Source organism: Lithobates pipiens, unplaced genomic scaffold (genome assembly GCF_037356315.1).
Source record: "Lithobates pipiens isolate NorthernLeopardFrog02 unplaced genomic scaffold, aLitPip1_a1.2 Scaffold_18, whole genome shotgun sequence".
In the NCBI taxonomy this organism is placed as follows: domain Eukaryota; kingdom Metazoa; phylum Chordata; class Amphibia; order Anura; family Ranidae; genus Lithobates; species Lithobates pipiens.
In genome coordinates, this window is record NW_027507758.1 from 534,740,784 (window position 1) to 534,767,522 (window position 26,739).

The 26,739-nt window shown below is 42.9% G+C and overlaps 1 protein-coding gene across 2 annotated transcripts in view; it reads right to left on the reverse strand.

Moving 5' to 3' along the window:
* Positions 1-26,739, reverse strand: part of CYRIA (CYFIP related Rac1 interactor A) — a 121,058-nt gene that overhangs the window by 32,442 nt on the left and 61,877 nt on the right. The window contains exon 3 of one of the 2 annotated variants that reach the window (XM_077488815.1): positions 4,619-4,698. In XM_077488815.1, coding sequence (XP_077344941.1) covers positions 4,619-4,688 — 70 coding nt within the window. In that variant the 5' untranslated portion in view covers positions 4,689-4,698. Of the gene's footprint in view, positions 1-4,347; positions 4,428-4,618; positions 4,699-26,739 lie in introns of both variants that reach the window. The other variant, XM_077488814.1, reaches the window with a different exon arrangement.

The window sequence follows — 26,739 nt, forward strand, 5'->3', positions numbered from 1 at the left end:
CAATTTCAGGCTCTCAACTTTGTGGGAATAGTTTGGGGATGGCCCCTTCCTGTTCTAACATGACTGAGCACCGGTGCACAAAGCAAGGTCCATAAAGACATGGATGAGCGAGTTTGGGGTGGAGGAACTTGATTTTCCTGCACAGAGTCCTGACCACAACCTGATAGAACACCTTTAGGATGATTTAGAGTGGAGACTGAGTCAGGCCTTCTCTTCCAACACTAGTGCCTGACCTCACAAATGCCTTTCTGGAAGAATGGTCAAACATTCCCATAGACACACTCCTAAACCTTGTGGACAGCCTTCCCTGAAGAGTTGAAGCTCTTATAGTAGCAAAGTATGGGCCAACTCAATAGTGAAGACCCACAGACTGGGGCGCCATTAAAGTTCATGTGTGTGTAAAGGCAGGCGTCCCAATAATTTTGGTAATATAGTATGTAGAATAGGGAAGCCCCATTTCTATTCCAGTGTTGGGTTATGTTTTTATCAAGATTAGATTTTAAATCGATTGTAATACACTTTGTGATTTTATATTGTCGCCGTCTCATCTTGTGCCTGTAAAGTCCATCTGTTTTGGAACTTGTTCTGTTTTTCCAAAAATGTTGGTATGTGTCACAGTGGGGGTCTTAGTTTTTGATATTTAGACAAAAAACTAATCTCTACCAACTAAACCATCCCTGGTATCAACATGGTGTTATTAAAGTGTATCTAAACCCAAAATCTAAATTTTAACACATTGCAGCTTACCAATTCTTTGCTGTGGTGGCTGCATTTGTTTTTATTTCTTTTTTCCAAGCTTCTTTTGCTTTCCTTTTACCTATTATACAGACACCACACTTCCTATCTCTAGGTGGCCACGTCACTCCTCTACTGTATCTATGGAGAAAGCCATGGTTGTCCCCTTATGCTGCTCTCCTGATACAGACCACAAGCATGTCCAGATTTCTTCATCTCTGTTACATGGAGGGCAGGGCAATCGGTAGAATACACAAGATGGCAAAGGAGGAAGACTTTGATGCAGCTCACAGGAAGTGACGAGGACACTCAATTTCTGGCAGGATCAACAGGCGTTGATCCTACCAGATGTGATGGCTGCATCACATCTAAAGCGCAAAACTGCAGCATATTCTACTTTTGGTTTTTGGATTTAGTTATCCTTTAATTGTAAGTCAGAAAAACAAAACAAAACAAAAAAAACTGCGTGCACAAGGGGACTACGTTTTTTAACAGTCAGCATTTCAGGTGCAAATTGTGATTTTGACTCTAGATCTGCAATGCCCTGCTCACAATCTATATTGCTTGCAGTATACATATTGACTTGTAATCATTAAGGCTGGCCATGCATTATACAATTTTCAGATTTACCAAAACCATATAATATGAGGTCACACCTAAACAATTTAAATTTTAATGTAATCAGGCAGGCCCTTGCACTACATAGTTGAAGGTAAATCTAAAGGACATTGAACAAGAACATTGTATAATGTATGGCCAGCTCAACTGTAATTAAGAGGTCTGCATCACATCAAGTTCAGCAATTTGAAGCTCTCCTGCAAAGTTGCGGGTGTGACGTGGCCCGTGTAAAAAGGGCGTTTTCACAACACTGTGGGATTGGCATAACAGAGTTCTGACTCAAAGCCAAGGTTGCTGTTGGCATACTGAGCATTACTGGATCTGGGGGGGCTACACAGCACACTCATCAGAAGTGCATCCATTTACATCTGATTAACAGCTAGGTCTGAGGCAAAGGGGAAAGGGTTTGTATTTTTCCTCCAATTTTGTGGACCTAAACATGACAGATCTGGGGATTAAAGGTTCTAAACTGATGCAAGTGGGGCGGTGAGAGCTGAACAGATGTCAAAGTGACATTTGTTCAGCTCAGATTTAGCAGGGATCTGTTCACGGATCCCACGCTGACTGGTACAGGCCCCAAGGAAAGCATTATTTGATTGTGCCATTAGAGAAACATATGAACAAAATAGTTTTTTGTGGCCAATGGTTTTGTGTGCAGGGCAGTGATTGTGGGGAAGCAGGGCCAAAACTGGGTTGGAATTATCTTATTTAGTAATGTAACCAGTACGCTGGACATCACGTCCAGGCAGTGATTTCATAACATCCCATTGCTTCCGTCATTCAGCCAAAATAGAGGGCCTAGCTGTCATTATGTGACAGCTGTGGAAGAACCAACCTACTGCTCAAATACTGCATGTCGGGGAGGAGCCTGAATCATGACACACCATATCAGATGAAATGATCTGTGGTCCTGAAGAAGCCCATCTAAGGGTCTCTGTCGACAGGCATCAGAACCACTCCTCTCAAAACGGCATCACAAAATGGCTTGATGCAGCTTAGGCAGTCAAAAGCAGGTCAAATGCACCTGTCAATCAGCGCATCTGAAACTGATCCCAAATGCAAGCAGAATGCACCTTGAAGGAAGCTGTATTTGCCCGTCGACAAGACCAAAGCTTGGCAAAACTGTCCCTGACGGATTTGTTCAGTAAACATATACAAAGTAAACAATGCCAAATTCAGATCTTCTAAACAAAGGATAATTGGTTGTCCTGGGTTACTGCATTTTCCATACTGTTATCTGCCTACTGAATAAGCAGAAGGCTTTTATCTCTAAATGTAGATGTTTAGATGCCAAGACAAGGGTCTCTAAACTTTCTAAACGAAGGGCCAGTTTACGGTCTTTCAGACTTTAGGAGGGCCAGGCTATGACCAGTGGGAGTAGAAAAGGTCCTGACGTCATTGGGGAAAAATAATGCTCCATGTTTGTTTCAGTGAGAGTAATTGTGCCCAATATTGGTGTAAGTGGGAGGAATTGTGCCCCGTCATTGGGCCCCATCGTTTGTCTCATTGAGAGGAATTGTGCCCCATCAGTGATGTCATTGGGCCCCATCGTTGGTGTCAGTAGGATGAATTGTGCCCCATCGTTAGAATCAGTGGGAAGAAATGTGCCCCCGCCACTGGTCAGTCAGGGGAATTATGCCTTATTGTTGGTATCAGTGGATGAAATAAAAAGTGCCCCAATAGCCAGATAAAACCAAACAAAGGGCCGCAGTTTGGAAACCACTGTGCTAATAGATGCAACACATAGGGCATAATTTTAAAGCATTGAAGCGGATATTCACCATGGGTTAATCTTCTTGGTGTTTAAAAACACCAATGAATGATTCACCACCAGTAAATGTTTGGTGAAAGTCACACTGACTGCTTTATTACTATACACCACAAGGTGTCAGGCAAAATATCTGTTATGTAACTAAGATGGAGAATCCCTTTAATCCTGTAATAATCCCTCTTACTTTTGACTACAACTTTTTTTTTCCATAACTCCTTATACTGCTTTAGGTAAAGCAATCCATAAATGATGATGTCTAGTGTAAAATGTCTTTAGTGCCTAGGAACCAAATAGCTTACACCAGTAGTTGACCATCTTTCTGCATCATTACAAACCCTATTTCTATATCATTCTTATCTGTCTAAACTGTATTTTGAATGTAGACAAGAAACAAGGTTTATAGGACAAAACATGCATAGCTCATGCAATAGTAGAATCAGATTTGCCACAACTTGAACTCCACTTCAGTTTTCAGAGACTGCTATGATAATCTATCAGCACAAAAAAAAAAAAAAAATACTATGAGCACCCCTGTGGTAAGAAGAGAAGGCTCTAAGGGATGTCCATTTAAGTCAAGCCATATGGAAATGACAAGTCAACGTTGGGGGTCATAGGGACATAGGATACACAAAGACAGTGGATCACTAAAGTGCCAATCAAGGAAAAAAAAAAAAAAAAAACGACTGTGCAGAAGTTTAGAAGTTTTGGCTTTAGACATACCGAACGATTAAAAAAACAAAAAAACCTTCAGTATAAAAACTAAAACAAAAAAAACAAACATTCTAACACCAGTCCTGTTTAGTTGTCTAAGGCCTCATTCACATATACTTAAGCACATCTGTGCAAACGAGACCCAAATATAAACAATAATTCTCAGTTTTTGAAACTAGAAGGCCATCTAAAATTACAATTGCCCCCTTTTCCAAAACCAGATACAGTAAATGACTTGTCTGTGCCCACCCTGCCCCAAGACCATGCAAAGTTGGTGGATCTATGCCATGTCTGTGCTGACCCACAATGATAGTGCCTGCCTTCAAGTCTTTCACAAGCGTGGAATTAGTGTAATAAAACCCTACATCGTTTATTAAAAGTGCTTTCAGTTTGTTGGCAAATCTGAATAGAAGATGCAGCAGATGACATGCAATGTGGTGTTAGTGCAGACATTACAGCCAGGCAATGTGGAGTTAGTGCAGACATCACAGCCAGGCAAGAGTTTTGCTCACTTTCAAAGTCAAGGAAAAAGTTTGGTCCCTGATCAAGCTCTGTGCATGTAAGAACTTTTAAAAGGTTTCCCATTTGGCTCCTGAAAAACAGAAACAAGAAGGAGAGAAAGGAAGAGAGGTGCTAAGTGGGTGAGATTTAAAGCAACATGCAAAACAGACGGATTTCTCCTGTGCAATAGAAGTCCCCGCATTCCTCCAACTCATCGAAGATCAGGATAGAAAAAGAAAAAAGGTTTTAGCCATTGACCTGTGATTCCATCATAAAACTTACTTTCAAAATCCAGGAAAAAATGGGGGTAATTTTCAATTTCCCTGGTAAGAACCTTAAGAAGATTACCCATCCCAGCAAACCTGGTGAATGCAATACAAAACAGTTATATTATCAATGCATCAAAGAGTATTAACACTGTAGTACGCTGGATGTTAAACCTTTATTAAAAAGCATGCACACCATAATGCTTATATACATTTCATGTTCAATTCTCAAAAAAAAAAAAGAAAAAAGAAATACACATAAAAGAAAAAACTAGCAGGTGCGCTGAGCAAGTTTGTTATAGCCCTGCAGATGGCGATAATTAGACAAGTCAAAGGGTGCTGCCGCTCTCTATGGATCCTCTGGGTGGCAGGAACATCTAGACAAAAACACAAAAGAAGAGGGCAAAGCCACCCTAGTGTAAACTGGAATTCAATATGGCAACGTTAAAAACCATTACAATGGTCAAACTCACATTGTGTGAAGATAGATGCAGTATAAGGATTCCACCAGGACAGCACACCTATAACCACCTCAAGATCCCGACAGGGGAAGGGGGAGCCGTGGACCTTCAACCTAGCTGCCCTGATCTTGGCAGCACATCCGAGGCTATCCACCACCGCACTCAACATGCAGATCCTGGTCCAGCCGGCACTGCTCTTCGAGGACACACAAACCCACAAGAGCAGGATACGGGGGAAGAGAGGATGACCACGCACAAACGCGTTGTCATGGCAACTGTGTTTTTAACTTTGCCATATTAAAGCCGAGTCAGACTTGGGCGGCTTTGCGCTCTTTTGTGTTTTGTCAATACTCAAATACTTTGCTTTTTTTCTTCATGTTACATAGCGAATATTTAACCATTAGCATTGCTGCAAGCAGTTGTGTCCCGGGCACAAGTAACCGCTTTGTGGAGGTTCAAACAGCAGCGCCTGTGGTGAAACAGTCCTGAATAGCAGGGAGATCAGACTACAAACTTGCATAAACACGAAGGGACATGTTGCTCCTCCTTCCAGCATTTAAAGTAGACTCGTCACAAAACTAGGATACTCATGATGAGAACATTAGCTCCACAAATATAGGCAGATGACATAGTAGATAATAAAAAGGCAGCCTTTCCTGTATAAGCCTTTTTTGGGTCCTTCTTATTTTCTTCCTCATCAGAAAGGCTCAGGGGGCCAAGATCATCTTTGCACCTACTGAACATTAATACAGTTTTTTTTTTTTACTGTAGATAACCTTTACTAATGACAGTTTCATTTTTTTTTTCATCATTTGCAGTTTGAATTGCCCAAGTTTTGTAACAAGGTTTGTTTGTTTTAAAGTGTTAGCTCTTTTTTTTTTTTTTGTTTTTTTAGAAAAAATTAAAAATGTCAACACCCTAATCCCTCTTGGCCCCCACTGTACTTACCTCCACAAGTAGCAGACACTTGCCCATGCAGCTGGTTTAGTGGTCTGGGTATTTGAGATCCCCACTCTTGTGCCCCCTCTTTCTACAGTACACTAGCATGTGACAGTTTTGACCAATCTCAATTGTTCAGATCCAACCTGAAAGCCTTACAGAAAGAAAGGGAAGAAGAGCAAGGATTTCAAACCCCTGGACCGCTACAATGACTGCATGGGCAGTGAAAAAATAGTTCCCCCATTGACAACGTCAGGTATGACGAAACGCGTCTGGGAAGGCACGCAGTGACGCCACCACGTTGTAGGAGAGGAGGACGGGCTCCTGAATGCCGGCCGGCTTTTCATGTCCTTTTTACACACGCTGTATACATTCGATTTTTATGTAAGTGCGCTACTTTGTATCTTAAATAAATTGTCTAAACAATATCACACTATGTTGGTTCACTCTTTTCCCTCTGAGCCACTGAATACAATCTCTGGGATCATGGAATAAAATACTCTCGTAAGAATGCTGTTGTAATGCGGTGAGCTGACCCATTAAAAGGAGGATTATTTTGGCGTGACCAACGATTTAATTATAACGCTCCAACTTAAGTTCCTTCTGGTAAGCGCACCCACTATATGGCGACGGGCACTTGTGCGCATTTGAGTGTGTTCAACCACTGTGGTGTCTCCATTTAGGACTACAATTGCTGATTATATGGACTCATTCATGAACTTTCTATGAACGAATTTTTTATAATTGCCATTTTATTCATTTTTTGACTATCTATTTGGGGTGTTTTGATTACATCAATTATTCATATTTCACTTATATATAACATTTCTTTTTTAGAGTTTTTTTGTTTTTTTATTATTTTATTTTTTATTTTTAGAGGTTAATTTTAGGTTGGCGCAGCATTCTGTATTTTTTCATTGTTGTTGGGTGTCTGTATCACATTTATTGCTGCCACCTACATTATAGATCGCTAGTTTGCTTTTCACTTTCCACCTAAGCGCAGTTTATTTTTTCCTTTTGCACTGCATGGGCAGTGATAGTTAACCTCTTCGCACTGACCGCCTCCTGGCCCTTTAAAAGCTATAAAAGCCGGAATGCGGATACGAGCATTTGAGTCATGTGACTGCTGGATGGTCACATTGGTCTCTTGATCGGAAAGACCTGAGCACAAGTATGCATGGCTACAATGAGCACATTTTCAGCACGGTAAGGTTGTAAACAAAGCGGCCAATGCGGCCGCTTGGAGTCAAGGCCCACCCGCCGAGAGGCCACATATAGGTTTATGGCCGGGCGCCAAGGGGTTGATCACCCACAGAGGTAAGAAAAGAAGGGAACAGGGGAAGGTGTTGCTTCTATTTTGACTTAAGCCTCATACACATGATCGGATTGTTGGCCATCAAAAACAGTGGAGTTTTGTCTGAAGGGCAGTAGTCCAAACTTATCTTGCATACAAAACGGCAAGAAATTGTCAGCCAACAAACACGAACGCACTGACGTACTACGTGGTTTTTCAGCTCTTTAGCACCACCCTTTGGGCTCCTTCTGCTAATTTTGTGTTAGTAGAATTAGTAGTCATGTTGCGGAATCGGAGGAGATAACGTGTTTATTATTAGCCTTGGAGTTATTGCTTTGACGTTATTTTTTTGGTTGACTAATGATTTGATATATTTTCTATATTTTGCATTGCATAGAATGCACTTTTGGTTAATTTCTATTGGCAGATAGCATGTCTAATTTTTATTTATTTTAAGCACAATAAGAAAATTGTGGAGAATACTACTTGATTATGTGTTTTACTTCAAATGACAGTTTGGGAGTAGGCAGCCTGCTCTCAACTCGGAGCAGAGAACTGAGCAATCAATCGGCTTGGGATCACTCTGTTCTCTGGCTTAGAGCCGACACGGATTTTACCTTTAAAAGTTTTTATAGAGACTCCTAAAATACATTAAAAACTATCACTAGAAGGATCATATACACCTTCCCTTTTGATCATTTGCTTGCTACAATTACAGGTGTACTTTAATAATACACTATGCCGCATACTAAAAAGGTAAGTACTTACTAATCTATTACAAAGGATTGCACTGTTCCTACAACAATCCTGACTTTGTAAGTTTAACACTCAGCAAGAAACAAACATTGACTTAAATTGATAAGGATGCTAGCAGCACTTTTCTAATAAAGTCTGCCAAGCGGAAAGGAAAAAGCAGAACGTGTACCTGATGTCTCGTTTATTTTATTAGATCCCGCCGTCTTACTTAGAAGCCTGAACAGATTTAGCCCGTACGGCTCTGAAATCAAGACTGATGCATTTGTCTGGCTTAAAGAAAACTTGTTTTTATTTTCTGTTAATACAGGTCCACAATATGTAACATTATCTGAATGGGAAAGCCGGTGAAAGGAATGTGTTTACTTTCTGGGGGAGAACGTGGCTCTCCTGGGGCTGGCAGGCTATGCGATTAGGCAAGTGATGTAAATGAAATGCACGCGTTTGTTTGGCGATAGTAAATGCAATAAATGTGTACACATTAGCCTGCAGACAAGACCCGGAGACTGTGGCTTCTCGTGCTAAGTAGATAAACCATGAACTCAATAGGCTTTTTCTAGCAGGGATTGGGGACTGTGTCAGAACATATGAAAAAAGGTTTCCTCAACAACCTGGGAGACCTGAACACTGTGTGACCTTACGTTGGCCAAACTCAAATCCTCTCGTCTCCTGCAAGAATTCAAAGAGGCCATTTAATAATGGTACTACACATACAGAAAAGTCTATGGTAGTTTGTCAGACTGTGTGTATTAAAAGGCAGTCTCCAATCTACACCAATAAACTCATTAGGGGCCTCTGCCTATGGGCAAATTCCACGTTCTTTAAAGAGGATTTTCAGTGTCCTTCCCCAAAAAGTAAAAAAAAATAAATAAAAAAAAATAAAATAAAAGCTCAGTAGGTACAAATACTGTAGCTGCTGACTATTATATAAAGTACACACACCTGTCCAAGGATCCAGCACTGTCCTCACCCAAGTGTTTTTTTTTCACTGGTCTTTGGGTCCTCAGTGCCGAAACGGAAGTCGGCGGTGAGTCCTAGTGGCTTCACAGCCAGCATACTACTGCACATGCATGGGTAGAACCCATGCTTTGCGAAAGGTACCGCAGGTTCCTGGGATGTGTCCCAGAAAGCTGAGTGTGGAGAGGGTTTGGGGTTAAACTTCAGGGAGCAAGGACCTGTCAAAATTAGGTACCCCCCCCCCCCCCCCAAAGTAGAAGTGTCCACCAAAATTGTTAGGGGGAAAAAAAAAAATCAGATCTTCCCCTTTTGGATAAATGCCACTTTAAGGCACTTCTGAGAGCCTTCCAATTCAATGCAAGTGTAGTTTGCCTCCTTACCTGCATTTGACTTGCTTCAGCTACATTCTCATGGACTTGCATTGGGAGAGAATCAGTCTTGAAGTGAACAAAAGGCCAAACAATGACCCTTAATGTCCAGGTACAAGTGCATGGAATGTAAAGACCAACATTCAGTTTAAATCAGCTAAATCCATTCAAAGAAGTCTAAGGCTGTGTTAACACTTTGCGTTTTGCATTTTTGGTGTGACACTTGAATGACCCGTGTCACACGACAAGCGCAACAGAGATCAAATACCATTTTTAATTTTGGCATTGAGTCCAGCAGGTTTGGCAACTTGTGACAAAACACAGATTTATTTACATAAGCAGCCACAGCCTGAGATGAAAATCCTATCTACTGCCAGCACGTGGTTGAGAAGGACCTTGCACTGTGGCCTCTGACACCCCACCCCTGCTGAGTCAGGCATATAACACCACAATCGGCAAAGCTAATACTCCCTTGTGATTGGCTCAGCTGTGGGCATCTCTGCAGACACCACTGCCTCCACACAAAGAAATAGGCCCTCTCGCTACAGTATGCTGGCAGGGGACAATCTCATCTCGTCAAGCTGTGTCTGCTTTCTATAGAAAGCATAAGGCCCCTTTCACACATGCGGACGATATGTCCGTATTTCATCCATCCGTTTGCGGATGAAATACGGACATACATTCATCCCTATGGGATAGCGGGTGTCTGCGGATGAACATCCGCAGACACCCAATTTCGTCCGCCTCCGCTACTGTCCGATTCTGCAGACGGAGGAAAATCCTATTTTTCTATCCGTCTGCAGAGCGGATCGGATGAACACAGACAGACGGTCCGTGCTCATCCGATCCCCATAAAGGAGAGCGGAGAGCTGACAGGGCGGTCCCTGCACAGTGTGCGGAGACCGCCCTGTCCGCCGCCGGCTCAGCGGGGACAACGGAGCGATCCCCGCTGAGCGAGCGGATCATTACTGATCCGTCCCGTGTGAAAGGGGCCTTAGACTTTGCACACCTTTTCTTTTTAAGCACCTGAAATGCATTTAGCAGATTTAAACGTAGTGTTACTTAAACCAGGACCCTGCATTCGCTATATCTGTTCTCTCACACTACACAGAGCATGAAAATGCAAGTGTTAGAAAATATAAACTGCTAAATACCTTTTCTCATCAGCATTTAGAACAGTCATGTGACTTCTATTAGTGTCTGGTTAAAGCTTAAAGGAGGAGTTTGTATACTGCTCTCACTGTCCTGGAAAACTGCAGGACCCCTGACCTTCTGTCTGGACAGTGCCGATTGGCCCTGTGCTGATCACATGCACTCAAGAAAAAAAAAAACAAACACACCAACTAGCAATAAACACCAAAATGAGCATGTGCAGCCTGTCCCCTATATGGAGAGGAGTTGATTTCACAATGCAGAGGATTAACTCCTTATATTCCACAGCAAGTAATTCGACATGTCAAAAATGTACCGTCCGTTTTCCATTGACATCTGTCTGAAATTGCCGCCGAAATCAGGGCGGAAATGCGGGGAGTGAAATTGTTGAATTTGCACGGCTTTATTCTAGCAGCTCAGTGTGAACATGGGCTAAAGCTGAATTCCAACTTTCTTTTCACTGCATGCAATCATCAATCCCAGCATAGAACATACTTGTGTAGCAGGTTGCTTTGTTGTCTGCAGATCCCCTGATATTCTGGGTATAGTTAAGGCTTTGTACCATGTGGCACTCTGTGTATTCCTTCTGATGGACTGTCCCTTCCACAGCCATTTCCCGCCGCAGCTACAGTCTGTAACACTTCCCATTGTCTTTCAGACTCTGCAAATAATGCAACTTCCTTCACAGCTCGGATGGTGAGTGGGATGGAATAATACATCCCAATTAGCATTCAGCCCCATCAAGTCACACCAACTGAAGAGTTCAAACCTTCCAAGTTCCTCCTCACAGATCACAGCAATATACACGGAAACCCCTTCATACACAGCCTGTTCTGAACTAGCTGTACTGCTGCTGCTGGGTAGGATTGAATCATCACAATTAGAATTTAGTCCTGCTCAGTTAAGATATGCCGAGCAGTGCAAGCAAGAGAGTCCCACCACTCAGGTCCCGACCCCCAAGGATCCCACCCCTCAGGTCCCGACCCCCAAGGATCCCACCCCTCAGGTCCTTGCTCTCTGTGAACTGATTTACATATGAAGGAAACATCTTCCATAGCCCTTCTGCTGTAGTCTTGCAGTAAGCAATTATTATTTCAAGAAAGAATGACACAGGAGGAGGAATGATACATTCACACCTTTCACCACCCACATGAAGGCCCAGAAACACCCACGGCAACCCTAGGATCCACCCACAACTACCAGAATGGCTACAAGCGACTCCCATAGCCCGCCCTGAAGCTACAGAGGCCCAAAGGATCATGGAAGATTTAGTACAAGGAATGGAAAAAGAAACAGGACGCTGGAGAACTTTGAAATTCAGCCAGGAGGAGTACCATGACAGACACATAAACCTGCTCTATACAACTAAAGGAGGCGAGTTACTCACAATCTGACTGTGGGGTTGTGAATCATTTACATGCACAATGCATCCGCTGTTTTGGGAAAGAAAAACTGGAGTTTTTCTTTAAAGCTCAGTTAGGCTGTCATTTTTTGCTCCTTTTAGCAGCCTATTTCTTGGTTTATTGTAGAATGGATTTAAAGGACATCCTACAACAGAACAGACTCTGTAGCCAGGCTCTCAGCCAAGCAACAGATGTTTCTAGCCTGAAGTACAAGCTGGGGAAAAAAAAAACAGCCATTAGCTCGATTGATACAATTTTTTTTTTTTTAAAGGGCGCGCCAGTGAGATAAAAAAACATTTAATACGGGTTTGTGATCCTTAAAAGTAGTATGGCCAAAGCATAGTCCTCCTTTGGGTCAAAGGCATGCACTTTTGCTCCCCTGTGACCCAGAATCAGCCAACAGTGGGCTAAAGTCTGCTGTCAGCTTACGTCAACTCTGGAAGGAGCCTGACAATGTCAAAATCCACCCAGATGCCTGATCGGCAGCTGAAGACAGACTGAGCCAGTCAATTCTGCGCCAGTGAACCCTGGAGGAGCTGAGCAGAAAGCTGTGGCTGACAGTCACTGTTCTCTGATCTGGGTTGACCAAGAACTGAGCAATCCGTGGTCATGTGATCACTCGGTCTTAGAGCCAGTGGAGGACAGCTGTACCATCAGACCAATACTGCAGTATGGAGGAGAGTATGTGAATTTCTTTAGAATCTCGCACTTATCTTTTACATGAAATTTTAAAAGCATCATGTGTAATCTCTCTATATAGAATCCTGTCATCCCAGCGGAGTCACCCTGTCCCGCACTCATATGGAGAAGGCAGGTCCTCAGCATTTTAACCCATGACAACCTTCAGCCATGCTTTCTCTGTGTTCTTTTACTGGACTTAAAATTGAACAGTCAATGTGGCATAATTTATATTAGATAGATATATATATATATATATATATATATATATATATATATCTTTTTTGCAACATACCTCTAATTTGTATAGTATTGTCTCCAATATACAAGACTACGAGATGCAGGTTTGTACCATTTTATTGAAAAAACAAACATTACTGAAACATAAGCAATTACCTTTCACCATAAAGCAAAGCGAGTAGTTTTGTTTAAGATTTGCAAAGTGGAGAATACATACACATACAAGCACACATTGTAAAGGCATTATAACAATTCTACATCACTACTGTATGGATCTCCTGAGTAGGAGGCGATTACAACTCAGACTGCTCTATAGACATTTGCTCTAGTAACTCCACATGAAAAGGAGGATGAATAGCAAAGACAGTGCAACAAATTATTTGGCCTTTGCTGCCCCCTGCTGTTTATTAAAGAAAATGTAAAAAAAAAAAAAAAACCCAAGGACAAAAAAAAAAAAAAACAACATCACTTGTACACTACAGCCATTACTTCTCTGCTGGTGAATCAAACCAATACTTGCAAACATTTTCCTTGGAAGTGAGGTAGTAATTATATGTGTGAGTGAGTGACTTGTATAGCGCTACCTATGTGAACTGAATCGCCTTAGGGCACTTTCTTGCCACCAGAGTCCATCTGCGGCTTTGCGTGGTCCTTTACCCTGTAAGGTCCTGACACGCTTACGAACACATACAACATTGCCATACACATACACATATTAAGGCCAATTTTTTTTTTAGACAGGGTCTAATTAACCTACCTGCATGTCTTTGGAGTGTGGGAGGAAACCGGAGGACCCGGAGGAAACCCACGCAGGCACAGGGAGAACATGCAAACTCCAGGCAGATGGTGTTGTGGTCAGGATTTGGACCAGCGACCCTATTGCTGCTAGGTGAAAGTGCTAACCACTACACCACTGTGATTGTGCAGCATAGGATAAAGTATTGTCAAAACGTTTTTTTATTTATTTTGAATAGAGAATGAAATGGTTAAAGCCCCATATCCCCCTACTCTATTAATGTATCTTTTGAGAGATTTCACTTCAATTCCTGTCCCTGCAGACTGGAAATCTATCTAAAAGCAAGGCAACTCTCATTGGAGAATGGCCCTTCTTTTCATATTATGGTGACAACACAAAAAAACTTTGGGGTTACCCTCAATCTGGTGACATTGGTTGCCAGGACATAAAAGAGAAGATGAATCTCCCCCAACACAGACAGCGGCTTCAACTCTTCCTTACTCTATACTAAACCAATCCAATATAAAGGCCAAAGGAATATTAAAAACAACAGTCAGCAGCCAGTTGGTGTTTTACCATCACCAGGTAGTAAGGAGCAATGTACCCTCAATGGGGACACAACAATAGATATCGGACAGAGGTTCTTGCTCTGGTTCTTTAAAAAAAAAAATAAAAAAAAAATATGTTGTATGGGTCAAGATTTCACAGAGTAAAAGGAATTCTCTAGCAGGGTCACAGTTTGTGGGGAAGATTTTGGCTCACATTGTGAGCCCTGCGCTATGCACATTTGTGACCTCAGTGTGTACAGCCTGGGCTCATGTAATGAATGAATGAAAGAAATACTTATATAGCGCACAATGCAAACTGAATCGCCTCTAGTAATGTAGTAGGTTAAATGCCACTGGAGGAGATTATTTACCTCGGGAGGGGACAAGCATGCAGACAGAAACTGAGGCTGTAGGGGGCAGTGTTGGAGCATGGAGTGGGTTAGTGTCTAAAAAGACATAAGAAATAGAGTCAAGGAAAGTACGCATCTGTAAAGAAGAAAAGACCTACCGCCCTGCTGACCACATCCATGTTGCTTAGAAATTAGTCAGCTTCTAAACTGGCACTTCTAAACCAACTCATGAATCTCCCCCTGATCTAACTGGTCCCCTCCATATCACTACTGTATACCCCTCAGCAGACTTTAGGAAATAATTTGTCAGCAACACATACATGTCTATGCTTTACACACACATGCTTTACTCAAACCTTTTTCTTTTTGTGGCACGCTTTTTTACTCTTCTTCTCCCCCACCCCACCACAAACCTACAAAAGGGTTAAAAAGTGGGGTTTCTAAAAAATAAAATAAAACCTAAATTTGATCTTTAAGCAAAAGCGCTTTATTGGTGACTGTTACACCCTAAAACCACCACCAGGTGGCTCCAATTGCTCTTGTATGGGATCTAAGCAATGCAGCCATGGTGCCTATAATAACCAGTAAGGTCTGTTTGGATATAAGCAGACACATGGGCACTGCCATTCGACATGCAACTTCAAGAGCAAACTGACTGAAAATGGAGCACAATGATGAGAAAATCAGTTATCTTTACATTTTACAACTGGGTTAAAAAAAAAGCCCCGAATGCAGTATTTGTAGTGCGCTGACCTGTCATTTCTTGCTCCAATTAGAGCCATCAGGAAGACAATGAAGTGACGCAATATAAACGCGTGAGACAAACTGTCTCAGCTGGAGCACAGTCTATTAGAGTTGATATTTTTATTTTCTAAACGGTTTGGAAAATAATAATGGAGGCGGATTGGTTGCTTTGAGACATTTAGATAACTGAAAGCCTAAAGCCAGCCATACACGGATCGAAATTGGGGCTGTTCATCAGGGACTGGCTGAATTTCGATCCATGTATGGGCAGGGAGGTTGTACAGTCGATTTACTAATTGACTTCTGTACAACCGCCCTGTTGGATTTTTTTTTCCACTTGGTCAGCATTTCAGGCAAGGAGACTTCAGTGGGTGTGCTTGGGAATATTTCTGCTGCATTAGTCTCTAATCACATATATGTGTGCCAGGGAACACGTAAAGTCATGTGCATTCCTGCAGCACACCAAAAATGTGCATCCTTATTGTGCCGACAGCAGGGTATACCCCTGGAGGTCCGACATTCCACCTCCCCCACTCACCTTGCTGTTCTGAGTCTCTTGAGACCAACTCCAGTGGTGCTCAGGCCCCCTAGTCTGCAGCATGGAGCCCAAGCAGCGGGGCAGAGGGCTAAGTGCACATACTGACAGCTGCTTGAACCACTGCGATATGGTATACCGCCATCCACCTCAATGGTCGCTGGTTCAGGTCTGCTTTTTACAGCTTCACAATTCCAAGTGCTTCCCAGAGACTAATGGAAATCCTCCAGTGGAATTTGTAATAAACTTTGACTTTATTGATCCAGTGCCCTTGCCATTTGTGAAAAAAAGGTCATTAGGTAACAAATACCACCTTCATTTCTCAAATAAAGCATTGACAATATACTACTTATACATATTTGAACTGTCCTATTGCAGGGAAAAGGTGTGGGACTTCACGAATGTCCTCGTGGAAAAGCACAGTTGACCTTGCCCAGCCCTTTGAGCTAAAATAACCCATCCTCCCCAGCACCAGATGCCAACTTACCTTAAAGTGATAGTAAAGTCAAAAAAGTTAAACCTGACCCATCAGGTCAGCTTATAAAAAGCCTTACCTGTAGGTCCCTTTGAAACAGCTTGAACATGTGTCATATAGTACATGACATGCCAATGATGTCACATGCGCACACGCAGTTCTCTCAGCATTCATGGCACACAGTGTGCCATGAATGCAGAGCGTGCCATGGTGCGATGGCACCTCCAAAGTGCATGAGCGAGTGTGACGTGATCATGGCCCAGGCATTCAAACGCCTGGATAGAATAAATCCAGAATTAAAGACTGGATGAAGATGGAAGCCCCAGTAGAGGCAACAACTCAAAGCAGAGAGCTCAGTTCGAAAAGTAAGTGTCATGAATATCCCCAATGAAGCTCCAAAGAGCCGGTCGCCAAGGGGAGCTCTCCGTCAGGGCTTTCTTAGATGCCTGGTCAGCGGACCAGCATTTTAGCCAAATCAGGCACCTCAGCACCACAGTTGACACTGAAGCCCTGAATAACAGAGGAAGAGTATCCAGGGCCGCGTCACAGACGTACTTAAGGCCTTGCACTATTTGGTCTGCTAGTTCCACACAGACAGGGGAAGCCTGTTGCTCTCCCAATTCACAGTGCAAAAGTTTTGCCCACTCAGTCAGTGTCTGCGACACCAGTGCGGATGCCAGTACAGGTCGCACGACTGACCCCACAACCATAAACAAAGAACGAGCCACCACCTCGGCCTTCCTGTCCGTGGGATCCTTGAATGCAGGAGTCCCCTCAACCGGGATCGTGGTTACTTTATTTAACCTGGATACTGGGGGGTCCATGACCGGAGGAGCCGACCATTTTTTAAGGCGGCTTTCCTCAAAGGGGTAATACACCTCTATGTTTTTGGGGACCAAAAAGGTCCTTTGCGCCTGACCCCATTCCCTGTAGATGACCTTGTCAAAATAAGTCAAATACGGGAACACCTTAGGTGAACGTGCTGGCTTGTGGGACCCAAAGGGGACCGATACATCAGCAGAAGGATTCGCTGGATCCTGGACCTTCAGGGTATCACGCACAGCTGTGATAAGTGCTCCAACCAGCGCTTTGTCGCTCCAGGACCCGGAATCATCCTCACTGTCCGACCGGTCCTGGTCAGCCTCGTCCGATAGGTCAGAGTAGGGACCACCAGCCGCAGCAGGGCCAGAGTCTGCATCAGAGCTCTCCCCAGAGGACGGGGGGGGGGGCCTTTTTAGCACACCTTTCCTTCCACTCACCACCTCTATCTTAGCAACAAATTAGTTAAGGACCGCCGTCAGGGTGTCTGTGGGCACAGCGCCATCCGCAGGTGACCCGGTTGTAATAGCCTGGATTTCGGGGGAAAAAAAAAAATCACCAGTTTCTGAAGCCATGCTGACCCTACCCTGTCTGCCACCTGAAAGGGGACTTAGGACAGTGAAGGTCCCACCCTCCTGCTGCCGCTGGCTGGGGGGGCTCCTAGCGCCAGACTCGCCACCCTGAGGTGTTCTGTGTTGGTTACTAGCCTTGCCTGTAGTCCCCAGGAGGTTACCCAAGTGCAGAGTGAAGAAGCTGTGTCGGCAGCAGCAGAGAAGAGCAGTGAAACGATCTGCAGAGCTTGCATCAGCGTATCGCTGCCCAGCGTCCTGTATACACAGGAACCACAGGAAGCAGCATGTAATAGCACGACATGCTGTCACTAGAGAGTGAAAAAAAGCGCTCAGGCTTCAAGAAAATGGCCGCCAATGATCTGAATAGGGAAAACCTACAGAAAATGGCCGCTGAAGCTCACAAGGGGAACCTGCTCTGCTCCTATCTAAAATGGGCGCCGGACAGCGCCATGCAGTGAAATAGGGGTGCAACAGATCAAAAAACTCACGGATCGTTCCTCGGATCAGAGTCACGGATCGGATCATTTTTCAGATCAGCAAATCATAATTAAATTTGCAAAAATCGGTGAAAATTCCACCACCATATAGTCCCCACTGTAATATTGGCTGAGTATTGGCAGGCGGGGCGTCGCAGAGTATTGGGGCGCCGCAGAGTATTGGCAGGGTATTGCAGGGTATGGAGGGATTGCCGCTTCCATCTCAGGATCTCTCCCCTCCACTGTACAAGTTAGTACAGAGGGGAGCGGGGAATCGGCGTCATGACATGACGCCGGTTTGTTTACAAGTGATCGCTCCGTCGGATGGCCGCCGCTTCGGAGCTAGGCCGAAGCCAAGGCCATTACTAAGGCCGAGACCGCGGAGCGCTCCACGGCATAAGCTGATCCGAGCGGGGTGACCTGTTCGGATCACGGAACGGTGATGATCCGTTGCACCCCTACGGCGAAAGGAACAGTGCTGCCTCAAACACAGTAAAATATCTCCATAGGCACCTTTTTGGGGACCCCCACACCGGAACCAGGACCATCGCTAACCGCACAGACCCCATACAGGTGAGAGACCCAGCGATCCCCTGTACACACACACCGCACAGCAGACACATGCAGGGGGGGGGGGGGTAGATAGGCACGTGGGAGAGAAGATGGCCGGACTGGGGGGGACTACAAGGATAACTTAACCAGCCTGTCACCCAGCCCGCAGTTGATAGAAGATCTCAGGATTATTCATCTTGCGCAAAAGCACAAGTCCTGCATCAAAAAAATGGATCGAAGGGCCCACAGGGTTCCTAGGTCATTCTCCTTCACTAGGCAAAATAAAACTGAAGCTGCTGGGGCAGCAGGGAGGGTTGTTAGCACAGGGTCTGCCCTATGGGCGGTACTGACAATTCTGTGTATTGTGTTACAATTTTGCCTAATTTCTCCTAATGCAGCGTTTCTCAATTCCAGTCCTCATGGCCCACTAACAGGTCATGTTTTCAGGATTTCCCTCAGATGAAACAGCTGGGGTAATTACTAAGGCAGTGAAACCGATCAAATCACCTGTGCAAAATAATGGAAAGCCTGAAAACATGACCTGTTAGTGGGCCATGAGGACTGAAATTGAGAAACAATGTCCTAATGGCAGGCTAACAAACCATTTAGTTACAGAGAGGAGCTGTGTCGGTCGGTGAATATAAGAAACTATCGTTTTCTGCGCGTCAATACAGTTACTTGCATTTGTCCATGAGAAAAAGCACAGGTAACTGTATATAGTGCCGGGGAATTCAGAGACTGAAAGTGGGAGGTAAATCCAAAGTTATGAGCTGTTACCAGAACAGGAATAGAGGGGAAATCTTCCAATGGCAACTGTCTATAAAGAGATATCCTCTAACTACCTGTTCAGTTTACATGACAGGAAGTGCAGAGAAATCTCCCCAATGAAACAGATGGCAACTAAAAAAAACTGACTTAATCCTCACCAACTTTGTCCAAAAAAAAAAAAAAAAAGTCTTGCCCTTAGATATGCTTTACATTTGCAACCTTAGCAGTAGCGGTTTTCCTGCATAGTAGAGATAACATACCATTTTTCTCTATACATTCAAAGTCTATACATCTGTACAGATATAAACAATAATACATAGACATTATTACACCTTACATGCCTTAGTAAACGAATGTAGTCCAACTACTCCGATTCATACTTTGGTATAGAAATATAGTGAACATTTCACACTAGAGAGAAGTTTGGTCTATACCTTGGATTTTAATGAAAGGCCTACTACACTGTAGATTTTCTCTCTCTCTCTCTCTCTCTCTCTCTCTCTCTATGACTGTCTTATTTAAAAAGCTAAACTACAGCCGAGATTTGTAAACCGACTTGTAGCGAAAAGTAAACTCCATTTGTGTTCTAAAACTTGCCATCAAGGGTATCTCAGGAAATGAGCAGCCCCATGTATCAGGTCGTCTAACACAGAATTTCAGAACACAAGGCTGTCCAATGACACCAATGCAGAGCCAATCCACAGCAGCCCCTATATGACCAGTGCACCTGGCACTGTAAAATGTTAAGAGATAGATACACACACACACATCGCCAAAAATTAATAAAGTCTGTGAACAAAACGTGGCTAAATGCGAGTTGCAGCGTTAAGCTGTTGCAGGCATTTGGCGTTTCAAAAGGCTTTGAACATCCGTTCTGAATGCATTTTTTTGTGTTAAAAAAAAATGCTTCTAAACTCAACTGCCAAGAAACTACTATAAAAACGACCATGTGTACATGTACTGATAAAGATAACAGAGACGAGTTCAAGGGGCAGCTGAAAAAAAAACCTAAACTTTTCCTAAATAGCCATTTACTAGTAGCAGTGTATGAGGCCTAAATATCAAGTCAAACCAACATGTTTTGCAAAAAAGACATTGGAGGTTACCCCATGCGGTTTTTTTTGCAGCAAAAGTCAGTCAAAAAGATTTTTTCAGAAAAATTGATTTTCTTGACAAAAAGCTTTGGACATTGGTTCTGAGGGTCTGGAAGGCCACCCTTCATCAGGCCTCCAGAGTAAAATGGCAAGTACTCATCTCATAAAGCTTAGACCGCCACCATAAATTCTAGAAGTAATGTTTCTGGCTTAATCAGCTGGTTTCTGCAATCCTTCAGCCCTTCTGAACCCTCATATTCCTCTACCAAGATGGCCAACCCCACACAAAATCGAAGTGCAGAATAAGAAATGGTAAGTCAGGCCTATGGAAAAGTTCAGCTGCAAGGAGCCTACAGGCAATACAAGTGACTAGTCCTTTGGCATCTGCTTGCCTCTTTTTGGCACAGCTTGCAAAGTTTAGATCTTTGTTAAATCACACAACACAATGTCTAACTGCCAAGAGCTGGTTACATCATGCTGAAAAACACTCAATAGGGAGCAACTGAGGAACTAAATCATGTATGCAAGTCTTCCATTGCCTGCTATTGTTTATCGGTCACCACAGAAACAGGACATCTATGTCTCAAAGAGTCACAACAGCAGCGGACTTCACAAGATGCAGTAGCTCCCCAACAGACACGTTCTGCCGATACAAAGGCTGCCCATGTGATCCAAAGCCTCAGCACCTCTTACATGAACACTGAGAATTTAAAGCCTGAAGGAGCCCACATTTTTATACCTTAAAATATCCTTTTCTTGGAGTGTGAATGTTACTTCCTGCCCCCTCCAGTGCTCTGTGCTGGCAGAGGTGAGTAACAGCCACACCTCCCTGAAAAAGTACCCTCACAAAGAAAGACGGATGGTGGTGAGAATGGATTACTAGGTGAACCGGACCAAATACTGGAGCCTATTTAACTGCACAGGTATATTTAGTAGAGGTCGACCGATATGGGTTTTTCTCTGGCCGATGCCGATATTTAAAAATCGTGGCAGCAGATATATGACGCCAAATTTTTTTTTTTTGGGCCGATATGTTAGGCCGATTTATTTTTTTTCCCCTTCATCTCACAAAATCTAACAGACACCTTTCACACTGGGGCATTTTTTTTCAGGCACTTTTGGGCAAAAATAGCACCTGTAAAGTGCCTGCAAAACGGCTCCCCTGCAGTCTGTGTGGAAGCCCGAGTGCTTTCACACTGAGGCGATGCGCTGGCAGGACGTTATAAAAAGTCTTGCAAGCAGCACATTTGGAGTGGTGTATACCGCTCCTCCACCACTCCGCCCATTAAAATGAATGGGTACCACTGTCGAAGCGCAAGCAATGCGATTTGGCAGCGGAGCTTCACGGGTGTATTTAACCTCTTCCTCAGCCGCTAGCTGGGTTATAAGTGCCCCGCTAGCAGCCGAATAGTGCCGCTAAAACTAGCAGCGGTTTACCGTCAACGCCTGCCCGCTCCAGTGTGAAAGCAGCCTTAATAAGTGATACAGCAAATTTCTTATATTTAAACACTAAAAACAAAACAAACCTCCAACCAGTTCACTTGTATGTATAATTTAGATAAAAAAAACAAAAAAACTATACATTAAATACACAAAAACAGGTAATCAAAACTTTTGGACAAAAAAAAAAAAAAAAATAAATAAAATAAAATGGGCTAGCTTTACTGCCTTCGTTTTTTAAAAAAACATTTGCGTATTTTTTCCAAAAAAATTCAGTTTGAAAGACCTCTGCGCAAATGCCGTGTGACATAAAATATTGCAACAACCACCATTTTATCCCCTAGGGTCTCTGCTAAAAAAAAATATATATATAATTTTTGGGGGCTCCAAGTGATTTTCTAGCAGAAAATACAGGATTTTTACTTGTAAAGCAGCAAGTGTCAGAAAAGATTTAGTCTTTAAATGGTTAAACTGAAAACTCTACACAGGGAGCTCAGTCCATTGAAGAAAAAACATTGCATCTCTTTGCTCTTTTCTTGGCAGACTGCCCATAGAGGAAACAAGTCGCTTTACTGAAGACTCAGGCAACTTGCATTGACTTCTATTACAGAAGTCATTTGCAAGTCGCGCTGAAGACATATCGGCCTTTTTATCAGCACAAATCGGCTGATGGCGATTTAAAAACGCCAAATATAAGCCAATATATCGGTCGACCTCTAATAGTTAGGCACCGCTCAAAATGGCTAACAAAAAAATTGCAGACACGACTTTAAAAAAATAAATAAAAAGAATGTTCGTACAAAAACTGACTTCCATTTCTTTGCAGTGGGCAGTGCATGTTAGTTGCAGTCATGTGCACTGCTCTATATACACGGCAAATCCTAGTGTCCATCTCCACAGCGCGAACAGGGTGGCTACATTTCTCGCTCGTCCATCCCCCCTTTCCTGGCTTGCCAGGCTGCATGCTTGGATAAGAGCCTGGTATGGAATTTGGGGGGTGGGGAGGGGGACCTCACTTTTTTGGGCATTGGGTCCCATTTAAAACTCATACCAGACCCAAAGGCACTAGGTGTCTAGACCACAAAATTAATCAATGTATTGTTTTTTTAAGGAAAATTACCTTCATTTTATAAAGCGTCATTTTATGCAGTATTTACCACATAAATGATATAAAATGAGTCACGTGATCTAAAGATCGCATGTGATATTGCTTAGTGAATTGAGCACACTGTCATCAAGAGGATTATGGGGAGGATACCATCAATGACATTTTTGGTAATGCTAGTTTCCTGGTTGACAGGTTTGATGCTATGGATTTAATGCTGCGAGTAGCAGACCTGGAACAAGTAAAAAACAAATTAAGCTCTGACAACTCTGAAATTAACTTAAAAACTAGTTCTGGGTCTCCAATTCAGAAAATGCCATACACATAGCATTTTCAGAAGCAGACCAGGAATTGGAATCTGTTGGAATTACTCCACTCACCTCACTTGTGTGGATAGGGGAAACTTTTTTCCACTGTTCAGCCCAATAGGTGAACGAAAAAAAAAGGAAAAAAAAAAAAAAAAAAAAAAAAAGTGTATGACCAGCTTTAGACACCAGCAAGCTGGGGTCCCTAGCGGTAATAGCATAATTGTTTGTCTCCTAAGACTAGCAGTCAGTGGCAGCCTTTGATCTCACACTGCAGATACAACTAGTAGGGTTTTAGGGCTGGTTCACACCAGATGCAGTCCCATGCATTTTTATTCTGCATCAAAAGTGCAGCTTCACTTGTTGAGTTGAGGTCCACATTCAAATGACCTGCCTATGGCACCGCCACTGATAGGAAGAAAAATAAAGCCGGAAAAAAAAAATTACCTGGCAAAAAATTGCTAGCCTGATGTCATAAAAATGTGAAAATGAACAGGTCATCTGCTGCCGCCCTTTAGTACATCATCCCACGATTTTCACAGACAAATTAGACATTAAGACTACATCTTTAATGCCAGAGGAAGCATTGGAACATTGCTGGCATCTTATCCCTCCCTTTAAAACATTTATAACATCATCAAGTACCAAATAAGCTGATTTACAAGTCACACGCACAGTGTTGGCCTCTTCACTAGGAAGTATTCCACACCGGCCTCCCAATGTTCAGACGTAACGTAATTTAAATTGGGAGCCGTCCCTCACCAATTACTTTGCTAATTAATGGATTCTAACAGCAGTTTGAAGAGTTCTAGCCAAAACAATGAGCAAATATTCACCGAACTGCATAGAACATGGAGCTGAGAGAGCAGATCCTACAGATTTTAGGGTTCACAATAAAAAGGAGTCATTCACTTGGCTGTCCCGCTTGGCAGAGGTGTGTGAATCACAGGAGTAGCTAAACACAGTTACACATAGTTTCATCAGTTCCTGCATTTGTATTTCAAGTGTGTATTAAAGTGTAACTAAAAGGCAAAAAACTCTTTAGTTTTGGATAGGCCGGAGAGGGATTAGAACACCTGTCAGTATTTATTGCTGTCTGTGCCCCCGTTAGGGAGATTCGTCCTCTCCATTTGTCTAGTTTGCGGTGAAATCTCATTTTGGGACGACATCAAAACCAGCGGCAGCCGGTGTTTTCTCAAACCCAAATCCGGCATAATCACCGGGTGAAAATTATTTTATTTTTTTAGCAACCAGCACATTTAAGGACTTGGAAACTACATTAAAATGATGTTCTTGGGTTTGGATACACTTTTCTTGGTGCTGCAAACAGAACATAAACCTGTCAAGGCCCTGTAACTAACACATCTGTTCTAAACAGTCATAGGAAGAGACCTTGGCATGAAATTAGTAAAGGGGTGGGGGGTGTGCATGCTCGCCCACAATGTGAAGTCAGCAGAACGAGAACATAAACCACCTCTCTCGGCGTGATAATGGTCTCTCTCAAACAGGATTAAAATCCATGTAGGGACTGAACAAACAGTGCTTGTCTTCTCAGCAATAAACTGCAGCGTGGGTTTGAGGGGATGCACACAACGGAATGACAAGAGGCCAAAAAAGAAGGCACACTGAACAAGGGGCAGGGCACGCTGTACAGGCAATGGAAGGTTAAGGGGGAAAAAAATATGTATTTCTCTTTTTTTTTTTTTTTTTTTTATTTGCAGCTTAACTATAGTATGACAGCTGTACAACAACTCAATTACATAGGGATAAATACACATTAGCAGCAAATGTTCTGTTTCTCTTGGCGGATAACCACCTTTGAACCTGGTGTTTAAACCTGAACACAAACTTTCCCTTCAGTTTTGCACACTTATACAGGATAAGATAAAAGAAGGGCACTTCTGGATAACAGAAAAAAATCTGAGAAAAATGTTCCCAATGAAAACCGTTCATGTAAATCAGGCTTTAGATGTCGATTCCAGTCACCGGGGCAGCACTCCAAGAGGAAAGCAAAAACTCGAAAAAAGCTAAAACAGAAAAAAAAGATGCCTTCAAGTGCAGGAAAAAAAAAAAAAAAAAACCTTTAAAACGTTAATAGACAAGGGGTTAAAAACACTTACAAACAATAAATATTAACATGCTCATCATATGTGAAGAATCCAGCATCTGCAGTCCAAACATGAACCAAACCATAGTGGAGTGTCTGGGGTCCCAACCATCCAGCAGAGGGAAGCCGCGGGGAAAGGACCAAGGAGGAAACAGCTGCGCTACGTAGAACCATTTGTGATGGAAGTTAGCAGCAGTGCGCCAGGGACCAGCGTTGAGCGCAGAAGTCGGGAAATGACATCTAAAAAGGACAGGACGCATTTAAGAGCATCCTTCATGCAAAAAAAAAAAAAAGCCAATATTCTAAATATATAGGCATGATGTGGGAGAGAAGTGTGGGTAGGGACACTAAACATCAGCAACCAGAAACCAAGAGCAATAACCAGTGATCCCGAGGATATGTGGAAGCTGGCAAGAAAAAAAATAACAAACATGGAACATAAAAACAGAGTCAGGGAAAAGTATTAAAATATATATATATATAAATAATATATATATATAGCATAAAACATGTTTGACGTACATAAATGCAGGAAAGATCTGTGGGACTACAAGAATCAGCACATGTGGTGAAAAACTAAAGTAAAAAATTGTCAGGCTACAAGCACTAGGGGATATATAGGAAATGATTAAACATCCAGGGACAGAATGTTCTGATGTAATGGACATCCGTGACCATATAAATGGAAAAAAAGGGGGTAAAATGTGTGGGTAAAGGAGTAGGGGGCTATAACGTGTTGACCTCGACTTACTCATTTAACCCACCAGGAGAGAAATCATCAAGGGAATAAATCAGTTTTGGAAAAGTTCAGCCACAGGGAGGTCTCTGGGCATGGCTTCAATTACCCAAACCTCCAAGCCTGCCGTGGACTTGTCATGGCATTATAAAAAATGTTTGGGCACACTGTGTATATCAATGCCTTCAGTGATGAATGGACAATGCTCGCGGAAGCGTTTGCTTAATGTCATCATAATACGGCCCACATAAAAAAGGGCGCAAGAACATGTGAGGCAATAGACCAGTGATGGCGAACCTTGGCACCCCAGATGTTTTGGAACTACATTTCCCATGATGCTCAACTACACTGCAGAGTGCATTAGCATCATGGGAAATGTAGTTCCAAAACATCTGGAGTGCCAAGATTCGCCATCACTGCAATAGACTATATAGTCTGAAGAACACGTATACAAATCTTTTATGGGGTAGGTTTTGTCTTTTACCTGGAATTCCCTTTGTCTATGTTGGACAAAAGGGGTTTGCATTGAA